General features: G+C 35.9%; 1 protein-coding gene across 4 annotated transcripts; it reads right to left on the reverse strand.

The window, feature by feature from the left end:
• LOC125321953 (T-cell receptor-associated transmembrane adapter 1) lies at positions 1–11,463 on the reverse strand. Of its 4 annotated transcripts, XM_048295411.1 has the most exons (7): positions 11,328–11,445; positions 8,361–8,442; positions 6,149–6,259; positions 4,536–4,572; positions 3,112–3,173; positions 1,771–1,829; positions 1–729 (listed from the first exon to the last, which is right to left on the reverse strand). In XM_048295411.1, exons 3-7 carry the CDS (start codon positions 6,249–6,251, stop codon positions 469–471), a joined length of 522 nt encoding a protein of 173 aa, XP_048151368.1. In that variant the 5' UTR covers positions 6,252–6,259; positions 8,361–8,442; positions 11,328–11,445; the 3' UTR covers positions 1–468. The 4 variants fall into 4 exon arrangements, with proteins under 4 accessions (XP_048151368.1, XP_048151369.1, XP_048151367.1 ...); XM_048295412.1 differs by lacking the exon at positions 8,361–8,442 and having other exon boundaries at positions 6,149–6,261; positions 11,390–11,463; XM_048295410.1 differs by lacking the exon at positions 8,361–8,442.
• Between the last annotated feature and the right edge of the window lie 489 nt (positions 11,464–11,952).

The following is an 11,952-nucleotide window of genomic DNA, read 5'->3' on the forward strand; positions in this document are numbered from 1 at the left end:
TGGAACAGCAGATCAGTTCTTAATTGGTAAAACAATTAATCACCAAGAGTGCAAGTACAAAACACAATCTCATTTCAAAAGTATTGAAGTTAATATAGAGTAGTTGTACTCTGCTAGAGCTCTACAGGCAAGGAGGGGGTCTTTTAGGACTGCTTGAAAGCTGATGATTGTTTAAAACAGGATCAATTTTTACTGGAATCCATACCATGCGAACACTGAGCTACCAGCTTCTGCAACTCTCAAATTATCTTCAGAAGGGCAGATCCATCTGAGTGGCAGCCTGGACCTATGTCTTGCTTAGTCTATAAATATGCTTGGAAGACAGTTTGGAACATTTCATACCTTTGTTTAGTATGTCAGTTTTCCAGGATATTATCTCTAATCATTCATTGTTCCTCCAGAATGAAAAAACAAATCTCACTTTATGGTTACATACTTGGTTTGTTACGTATTTTGTTCATTACATATTCAGTTCTCTCCTTTTGTATTATGAATCAAGCCCATTAGTCTGATGGGATCATCATGAATGGCTTCTGCTTTTGCCATGTTTTCAGCAGCCAGCTGCTCACTGTTAAGGTAAATGCTAACTTTGGAAGCCACCCTGGGGTTAGATGATCTTTCTTCTTCATCTTCCTCTGATGAAGGATCTTTCTTTCTCCTTGGTTTTCTGCATTTTCCCTTGACACTGTGATCAAGTGAGGCATAACACATCTGATTGGTAGATTCCACCTAAAAGAAAATTCACTTTAACATCCGGTAGTTATCCTTGCTTTAAATTTATATCTAAGACTTCGAGTATGTCTACACTGTAATCATAATTCTGCCTATAGTTTGCCTAAGCTAGCTGTAAAACAACTCATTAAAAGTACAAATGATTAAACTGTGGGAGAATGGAAAACAGATCAATATAACCTAATGGTAAATGACTCATAGTGGCAATATGGAAAAATTCATCAAGGTATCATTGGAAAGGTTCTCTGTGGGAAGGAGGGAAGCTTATGTAATCAGTCCAGGTTCTTTGGGATGCAAGACATTATTTGATCTGGTTTTCTTTTCACTTTTTTATTTTTTAGTTAGAATCCAGTTATTAACAACATTATTAACAGGCTTTGTCTGTGCAGAAAACCAAAGAGGGATGATTCTTGTCTGTATATACGATCTCATTTCCAGTGCAAAATGCATGCTTTTTGTGTCTTTCCCTTGGTTCTTAGTGCTTTTCAAGCCAAACCATCAATGACTATTGACATTGGAATGTCTAGATTAAAAAAGATATTCTTATACCTGCTGGAAATACCCTGAGAGAGAGGCTGAAAATCGATCCCTATGAAATATGTGGCAATCTACTTGGGAAATTGATGCTAGGAATGCTTCAATTACAGGAAAATTTCATTTGAAGCTTTCATGCTTTTAGGCATACAGATATCTCAACAAAATACGAACCAATAGAAAACAAACTTTCACTGGTTAAAGCATATAGATTTTGCACAGGACAGGAGAGAGCCAGTCAAACTCATGAGTATCATGTGATGCAGCTTGTGTTTTCACTTGGTTGATAACTAAACCAAATAAAATTACTTCTTTAGATAAGCTATGGCCATGGATGTGGATTTAGTTCCATGTGATCTGCATGCCTGTGGCTGAACTTTATCATGCCATATGCATGGTAATTTTTGTGAGAGTGTGAAGATTTTTATCATAGGATAAATAAAGGAACTCTGAGACAGACCATGTTACCCTAATTCAGAAATCCATAACTAAAATGAAAGATACCTGTAGCTGGTTAACTGGTCTTTGAGGCTGGGACTTCATCTGCTCGTAACAACATTCTTCTGTAATTTATCAAAGTAGAAAAATCTTTTTATTAAGACATTCTACTGAGTCTTAAAAGATCAGACCAACAGATCCTCTCTTTTAGAGAATGAACTCCCCCCAGTTTTATTTGGTAGGATGTTTGTCTTGAAATCACACACAGATCTCTCCTTCTAATTATAGAGAGGCAAATAACTAAGAAATTCAAACACACACTGTGAAAAAATCATTTTCTGTTCATATGGACGGGAGGTTTCTCATTATTCACTAACCGGGCATTATTTTAGAGTGCAGGGAGGACTTCTTGCAAGTAAGAGGTAGCCACATATTGATCTATTTTTCAGCATAGGCAGCCTTTTCTTTGGCTGAGAAAGAGGTTGTGAGTTGCAGCAGCTGGGGATTAAATTCTCTTCCTGAGTCTACTTCAGTGTTCTGTAAATATGGTTCTAGTTATTTTCTCATTTTATATCTCATTTTAACCACCAGTAAAACAGGTTACTTCGTTACAGTTTTCAAAGTTTTACAATGTCAATGCATTTGAGTGTTGACTTGATTAAATTTATGCAAACTATGTGTGAAAAAGTACGGTTTGTTTGGGCTTTTTTTCCCCTTCAGTTAAAGTGCTTTAGTTTTGCTTAACCCCAATTAAAGCTTGCAGGATAAGTTATATGCAGAAAAATGCTGCTTTAACTCTAGAAAGACTTCAAAAGACAAACCCTCGGCACACCTATCTCTAGCTGCAGTTATATGATGCTACAGCCTTTAATGTGGTGTCTCTCTGCCAAGGATTGTTAACTTGAGCCCAGTAAAGCAAAGCAAAGCTGTCTGCCCACCATTCAGCTGCTGGGCTTCAGCACATTTGTCAGTATTGCTGGTGATCTGTGGATAGCCACAGCAGAGAACTGCTATGTGTTTGTTTCTGCCTGCTTCTGTGGGAGCACTGACCTTGGACCGTGAGTAATATGTGTTTTAGATTGCTTTAAGAGACATGGACCAAGCTGTTATTTCAGTTAGTGAGCTTCACATTTAGACAAGCTCTTTGTTTTGAGATACTTAGCTGAACAGGACCATATGGACTGTAAAAAATCAAATTCAGTATGAGGTCTGTTCTTATACATAGTAGTGCAGTATGAAGGTCTGCATTTCTATCCCAAGTATCTATTAATAATTTTAATTAATAGTTAAAATATGTAGATTCTCAGGTTTGCCATTTGAGAAACACAAAATATGTCAGTCAGCCAGTTTCTAATCATATATTTCTATAACCACTGAATAGACACATGTTCCTAAAATGAAGCTTACCTAAAATATCTTGGTTGAGATTGCCATAAACTGGATAATCTTCTGTGTCATAGCCATCATAGCTACAAGGGGAATGAAAAAATACTTTTAATTCACAGAATATGCTTTATTTAGCACCCCAATATTCTATTTTAGCAAATGTTTTATGCACATGTAGCAATATGCAGATTGTGTGTATATATCTATATATAGCAGATTGTTTGTGATCTTATAAACAAGATCAAAAATTTTGGAGGGGGCAGAAATGGCAATATGGGTGTTTTCAAGAGAGATTTGTCACCTAGCCCAGGACTGAACTCTCCATTCCTGTAACTTCATTAAGCACAAAGCTAATCTCAAAACTATTAAGCTACAGTTTGATGTAGGTTAAGAAATGTTGATGATCACTGAAAGGAACCCAACTGATGTCCTCTGAGACCACTCTGCAATACAAACTAAAGCACTATATATGTCTTTTGGAGTGATGTTCTTAAAAGGTCCCCTCTTGATTCAACTAAAATACTCATGACAATACAAACAGAGAAGACCAAAGAAGACAAGTTCAGCTTTGGATTTTTAATGTTATGTTGTGTTTCATTACCTGGTGTTACTTGAAAATGCTTCTAAGTGGGTTTGTAAAATGGGAATTTTTAGTGGGAAGCACTGTGTAACCTTTCCATTGCATCCCTATATTGCCTCTCGTCAAGGGGTTGAAGTCGTGCTCTAACACCACATTCCGTGGTATTTTTCATCTGAACAGGCACTAATAGACAAATAGAGACTTCCCAACTTCAAGAAAATTTGTAATTGAGAATTGGTTTTGAGTAACAGGTGCAGTCTTTTGTATTTTCATTTCAGTGGCCTTTTATATTTGGGTTGGGATGAGACTCTCCATCTCTGTTTTCTAAAGTTTGGGTTTGGGTTGGGTTTTTTTCTGTATGGCATAAGAGAGAGAGACCTGAAACAGATTTGTGTAACAGCTCATGGTATCCTGCAGCTGTAAACAGACTGTTTTATTGCTTTTGGATGGCATGTATAAAGATGGTTATGAAATGTAAATACATGTAAATTATTGCTCCACAAGTATTAACTATCACACTATAATTTTTCACTGTTTTGTGAGAGCTGAGAGTTCTTTTAAATTATTATGGAATTATTGAGTTTAAGTGATAGGTAATGGTGCTTTAGCTCAATATCTTGCACTTTCAGATAAAATTATAGTATTAGTATGCAATTATTTCATTGTTGATAAAATGACTGGAGGATGTATCTCCCACATGAATTTTTTTTCCTGTGTTTTCTTAAAAACTTTTTTCCACCACCAACATTTCCAGGCAGACTGCATGAGATACTGAATTTTCCTCTATGCCATCCCTCCCAAGCCATCTGTCATTATTTATTGCTTATTTCACCCTTGCCAGAAAGAAACTTTTTGTACAACTTACCTTGGATTGTTCTCTTCGTAATCTTTATGCATTTTAGCTGGAAAATTTGTTTTAAAAAAAAATTAAGAGAAAATGAAACGTGCTATTTTAGAACACTTCAGATAATTGTCTCAACAGACATGCTTTTGATTTTGTTTTAGAGAATACAATTGAAAGCTCTGGCTCTCAGGACCTTCAATTGTCCCTCTACTTTTCTCAAATATGAGAAATGTTTGTGTTATGGCCCTGTGCTGTGGCTGCAAAGTCTGTGTCAGTTTGCAGTATCCAAAAAGTGTATTGCAACACATGTGATTCATTCCTGATTTCCTTCACCTTCTGCTTCTCCCTCATCTTTTTCTCTCATCAGATTTTCCCTGTCTGGGGAGGTGCATCGTGTGTTTATATCACAAAGTGAGAGGTTTATTTATTTTATTAGTTCTGCGTGTACGTCTGAAAAAGACATCTTGTGATCCACACAGATGAAGAAACTGAAGCAGAGAGGCAATGGCTACAAGGAGATTTCTTGCTAGAACTTGATTAATAATTCAGGAATGCCTGAATTTCTAAACTCTGCTCCAGGACTCCAGAATTTAGCTCAGTAAGCTCCAATTCAATGAGAAATGCAGCATCAGCCCCTCTGACCTAAACCTTGGTCAGGTTAATTTTGTAAATGACTGTGATTCTTCCTCATAGAAATATCTGCCTAGTAGTCCTAAAACACAAAATGAACCAAAAAGCTCAACCCACACCCATCCCAAAACACTCCAGCAACTCTCTTAATATCCTGTGACTGTCTGATTCTCTAATACTTGGTGAGTGCAGTTTATAAGCATGGGCCTTCTGTTTACGTAGATTATATACATAGGTGTATTTAGCTGGTTTGAAGTCACCAGTGTTGGCCTGCCCACCCCTACATGTACAGCACAGGTGCAGTTTTCCCTGTGTGAATGGAATGGTGAGGATTGTACAACTTCCTAACCATAGAATTGCACACGTAAGAGAGGTTGCACTGGCATAATCTGTCAAAAAAGTAAAAGTTAATTTCAACCAAAACCAGAGTATGACTGTAGTCATACGAGTGACACATTGGTTTAAGAAATACAGTAGGATCCCATTATGAAAAGCAATTAGAATGTTTTTCCAAAATACACTGATAAGGCATGAAATCTGTATGAAATCTGAAATTCAAATGAGCAGTCAGGAATTTGGGGGGGGGAGAAAATTTTCTCAGATGTATTTCGTATCAGTGCATCTACTTAAAACAATTTTTAAATGGAAGAATAGATAATAACCAGTTAGAGGAAAAGTGTACTTCCTAGGAAAGGAAATTGCAGGTGTTAAAAATATACTTTAAAAGTAAAAATTTAGAACTAAATTCTTCTTGTTGTATTGGTTTGCCTTCAGAGAATGGATTTGGGTAGCTGTTTTTAGCAGTGGATTGGGCAGTTATCAATCATTCTGTAATGATACCTGACTCTCCTAAAATTTTTCAAAAGCTAAATGCTCTCTAGTAAAATCATTCTTGCCAAAAGGTACCTTAAGATTCAGAAGAATCAATTTGTCGACTTGATATCTCTGAGCAGGGATGACTTTAAATATTGAAACTCCATTCCTTACAAAGAGACATTACTTACCTTGCTTCTTTTTCATACAGTGTGAAATATTCAGTGTCAATGAAACAACCAGAGCCAAAGTCAGGAAGGCCAAAACTCCCCAGACAGAAAAATGGCAGTCCATTTCTGTAACTGAAAGAAAATAATTTTACCATTTGTGTTGTCTAACAGTTTTACTGTATTCCTTTTGCTTGGTTGATTTTTGCTTTCTGTAATTGAAGCTGCTATTTTGTTGTTTACTCTCTGACAGCTATTGCTATACAAGGTACATAATTAATATCAAAATAATTAATATCAAAATAATTAATATCAAAACCAGATGCTAAATAATAAGAAAGCAATTATAATAAACTGTTAGCAGAAATACTTTTTCATAGGAATTCAGCCAAAGATTAGGCTATTGGTTTGCCTGTAAGCTGTAGTAAAAAATAAGATATTAATAAAGAAAAAAGTAATTTTACTGGATAGCTGTGAAATTATTTCTGCAGTTGTCTTTAACTTAGTATTTGCAGTAAATTCAGTAAATTCTTGGCTAAATTCTAGAATTCATGAAAGTAGTTCTGAATTCAGTCAAAACAAATTCACTGGATGTGTCTCTGAATAATACCTAAGACTGTAACGTTTTAATAATCCCTGCAAAATATGTCAAAATTTGGTTGTGTTTTCTTGTCTTGTTTTACAGCTGTTAAAACCGCTTACTTGTACTCATTTTTTTGCCTGAAAAACGAGAGGAGGTGATGATAAAGGACAAGCATCCTTTATCATCGCCAGTGAATGACACTGGGGGAACCAATGAAGCCCCCAGTACTACTGCAGAGAAAAGTTCAAACAGCTCCTGGAAAATCACTTGGTAAAAGGTGGGTCCAGTTATTTGAACAAAGTCTTCTTTTGCTCTAAACTTGCCTCTCCTTGCAATAAGAAAGACAGGAAAGAACCCCCCTTAGCACAAAATCTGTTTTTTTCATTTAATTAATTCTTTGATTAACCTAGTTGATACAAATTTTCCATCACAAACCATGCTGAGGAAAATAGCCTGTTTGTGATAGTCCAGTGGCCGAAATTATCAGCGTTGTTGCATATGGACCCTTCCTTGGCAGAGGAAAAAACACTTAGCCAAATAAATGAGTGAAAGGAGCTTGCAGCTTGATTCTTCACTTTCCCCAGACATGTTTCATGTTCTCCGAGATTTGGAATGTTTGTTCGTGACTGACCGGCTCAAAACCTCCTTACAGGTTTTGTTCCCTTGTTGTGCTGGTGTTGACAAAGCTCTTTTCGTTTTGTTTTACTCCAACTCTTTGTCTTGACAAAACAAGATAAACCGTGGTAGCAAAAATCACAGATCACCTGGGCTTCTGGGATGTAGGTTTCTTTCCTGACCAGAACTCTCTTTTAAAAGGAACAAAGCAGAACAAACAAGCTGTAACTTTCTGACAGGCTTTTAACTTTTTTTTGCATGTGGTGCTTTTAGTGGCCATTTATCCTTCTTTTTGAACTGAATGTCCTGTTTCCCTTCCTTTCTACCACTTGAGTTCTCCCAAAGGTGTTTGAGGATTGTTTATCACTGCAATACTCCTCTTCATGTTGAAAGGCACTTTTTTTGCAATGAGATACTGACATTCCTGAGGAGAGACAACACCCCCATGAAGCAGCTATATATCATTCTAATTTTTCAGGAAGGGAATTAAAAGAATGGGAAATCCTACACTGAAAAGATGTTATCAAGCTACATCAAGAATCACCAGTCTTTGGAACCTAGTTACTGTGCAATTAGTCACTCAATATTGCATCCCATGCAACCTGTCCAAAACTACAAGTCTGTCCAGGACAAGAAATTTCAAGTCTCACTGTTGTCCCTAAATAATCAGAATCATCTTTCATTCTTCTCCTGTCTTATCTTTTCTGATGTGATTATTTTCCATTCTTCTCATGTTCCTTTCATATTTCTTTTCCTACAAACACTTTTTCAAAGCAAAAGCAGTATTGTGGTCTGCGAGAAGGGAAGCACATGTGACTGTGGTAGAATCACAGAATCAATTATGTTGGAAAAGTCCTCTGAGATCATCGAGTCCAACCTATGACTGAACAACACCTTGCCGACTGCACCATGGCACTCAGTGCCACGTCCAGTCTTTCCTGAAACACCTCCAGGGACAGTGACTCCACCACCTCCCTGGGCAGCCCATTCCACAAGCTACAACTCTGATTCATTAGAATAAGAAGAGTTAGCAGGTACCTAAAGTACAGTTAGGATCCAACGTTGTTCCTTTTGCTTCATATAGAATGTTGTAATTTTTCTCTCTGATCCAGGAATCCAACTTTTCCATGGTGTTTCCAGAGTAGAAGGAAAACTCTTAGTTTCCATTTGACTATTTTCAACCCTTAACTGACCCACTTTTTGTTGTCAAGTATTATTTTCCTGTCTCAACTTCTGATTTAAATTGAAGTTATTACCTGGGAAATAGTAAAAGCTGGATACAATTTTTTTCATTTCAGTTTTCAGATTTAAATTCTATAGTATTTGAGCAATCCCACTTTTCAAGAACTTTAAAAACATTCTAGGAAAAAAGCCATATAAAACTTGGATTTCTAATAAACTATACCAATGTTTTAAATGTCACAATCTATAGTTCTTTCTTAAACACAATTTAGGAAATTTCATGGGTGTGGGTAGATTAAGAGAAGAACATTTAAATTTCTTCCTGGATGAACATTATTTAGTTTATTTTTAAATTCATTTTCCACAACACTGACTTAAACATCTGCTTGTGTTTCAGTAGAATGTATACAAACAATATGTGTGACTTCAATTTTTTTGCTTGTTTTTGCAATACTAGATATTTGTTTGTCAGACAACACTACTTATACTGGAGAAACAACAACAGTTTTTAGCCCATAAAACCACAGTAAACACTTTGATCAGAGATGTAATGGTGCTGTTCTGAGAGCTCTATGCCATTCTAACATCAGTTTCAAGTTAATCTTATTACCCAGATACAAAATATGAAAAATTTTGGTTTTATATCCTAGCTTTACAGATATGCAACTCCCAGATCTTCCCATGTCTTCTTGTTGTTATAGGTGTTTCCCATATGACACTTATATTTATAACTGCATTTTATCAATATTAACTACTTCGACAACAGCAGCATTAGAAGGAAAGCTGACTGACTGTGTGAAGAACAATTTGTCTCCACAGATAGCTACACTGCTGTCCCTAAATGTACAACAGCAGATGCAACCTCTCACAGTTAACAGGTTGTGCTAAAGACAAAAATAAGATAAGGAGATTGTAGATGGCGAGTGAGAAATAAACAGAAAGTCTATTAGATTAATTATATTCTATTTTGAAATGGTGTCTTCTATTCTCTAATTTTAATTCTCATTCAAGTAATCTATTTTCAAATGGAGCAAAACCAGATTATTCTTTTTTACATATTATATGGTTAGTCCAAAGAATCCATGACACAAGGGCATTCTCATTCAAGCAATCAAACTGATTTTTTTTTTTTAATTGTTATATCTTTGGAAAAGAGTCATATGGAATAATTAGGCCCCTTGGGAATAGTACACTATGATTCTAATACGCTAAGCTCAAATTCCATCACGGTTTTTTGTGACAGTCTATCTGACTAGTTTTCTATCTGCGATAGGAAAACTTAAGGGTGGTAGTAGTTTGTTAAAAGAAATAATACTGAAATATTCTTAAAGTAATGTGCTCCTCTGTGAAAGGAAAAAAGTTCATTATACACCCAAAGGTTTCATGAGAGGAACAACAATTCTTGTTATATCGTTAGAAGACTTTGGGATGTGTGAGTGGAGAAGCAGTATATTTAAATAATTTAAAAGATTACAGTATTTTGATTAACTAATATCAGTTTCTCTTTAGTATTAATGATACATTCTTATGCTCCTATTCTTCCATTTCTATTTGAAAACCAGGTTAAACTTGGAGTAGCATCCAACTAGAACATAGGTAAGTTACTTCATTTGGATAATGTTTTTACTTTACTGACTTTAGGGATGGGATTACTCTCCACCTCTTAGTATCTTTTACAATGCTATAAAGTGAAGCTACCATATTCACACCACAAAACACAGACAAACAACATACCTTCTAAATGCGTAGTTAATTGTACTTTTTCTCTTTAAAAATCTATTGACAACTTTATCCACCAACAGAGACAAGACATGGGAATAAATACAGAGTTTTGGTTATTTGTTCTTAGGTTTTCTCCTTATGGGGTGCATTATACTGTCACTGGAGGGCTGTGAGGCAAAAGAGGCAAAAAAAACCCACAACCAAAAAAACCAAAAGCCTCCAAAACATTCTAATCTTTCCAGATGAACTTGTGCAATTCAATTTATTGCAACTCAAAGGAGTGGACATAATCACGTACTTACCTGCAGGGACAGGAGCCAGATTTAACAATTCATGTTGGATATTTGTCCTCCTAACAACATAAGAATAGGTAGCAGGGGTGCTACATTTTGTTCCTCCTTGCTCTAATGTATTTTGTTTAGACAATCCATTACAAAGGATAACAGGAAGATAGCATACATCTAACAGGTTTTTGTACTGAAAAGGAACATGAGGCAAGGAATATAGATACCATCTAGCTGGACATGCCATCTGTGGTATCAACGCATTAGCCACAGAGGCAGATTAATTGCTACCAGATTTATGGGGATGATCTGGAGCACAAAATGGTTTCTTTCCTTTCTTTCCTCTTGTTTTTGTCTACAAATTTGTCAAAGATGAGATAAAACTGTCTTTCCTCCCCTCTTCCAATTAAATCTTGATATAAATAATATTTTGTACTAATGGCCCTTAGAAAAAGAAACCCATTAAGAGATTGATGAATGTTTAATTAGCATTAAAAATGCTTCCACCTCTGTGAGCTTTTGTTACAGGATTAATTCTCTGAAAAAAAGATTCCTTAAACTGCAATTAATTAGTGCACAACTAATTGCTTTGTAAGGTAACAACTTCATACTTCAGAAGGGAAACAGCACATTGGAAAATAAGAAGGCCCACAGCACAGTATTTTCAGCATAAAACTAATGCCAATGCTTAGTCTTCATTATCAAAACTTAATTAATGAAGGTTTAGCACCGTGAGCCACCTTCTTGGAAGACTGCTAATGTACCATAGTGTGGTTCTACTGCTCCTATGTTCGCAAGTTTAAAAAATAAGGCTTACCTGGTTTTGTTGTTTCTAGGAATACTCCCCTCCCCTTTATCCAACAGGAAATCAAGTTATGTTGGCAGATATTGGATACTCTTTTGTTTCGGACCCGGCAGCATGAACCTGTCTCTAGTTGTCGTCAATCTCAAATCCCTCCAGTCTTTTTTTTTCGTCTCCTTTCTTACAAACAGGAAATGTGGTTCAGCTTTAAGAAGCAAACTCACGTTCCTCTTCAGTGTTTGCCTCCAAGAGAGAATTAAAGTATTTATGTGTACCCTTGTACTCATTATCCACCTGTCTTGCCACAGAAGAACATGTACAGGACTATTAGTTTCATTTATGTGATACAAACTTACTTTTGTAATATTCATATGAGACTCATATTCTAAATCTTCTTTGGTTTAATGTTATGTTGAATTCAACAGAAGTATTTTGATACCTCTTAAACGAAATTACAGAACTATTTTACCTAGGAGTGCTACATAACTCTTCCTCTCTTGAAGTTTCTAAGCCAAGTCTGAAAATCCATTGCTGAGAGCCTACAGTTTAGCAACAACAGGATTCAGAGGCATGATGAAGGAATTATAACACCACCAGCTCTTGAAGGTCAGATCAGAATAACATAATGTGATTCCTCCAT

This window comes from Corvus hawaiiensis, chromosome 2 (assembly GCF_020740725.1).
Source record: "Corvus hawaiiensis isolate bCorHaw1 chromosome 2, bCorHaw1.pri.cur, whole genome shotgun sequence".
NCBI classification, from domain to species: domain Eukaryota; kingdom Metazoa; phylum Chordata; class Aves; order Passeriformes; family Corvidae; genus Corvus; species Corvus hawaiiensis.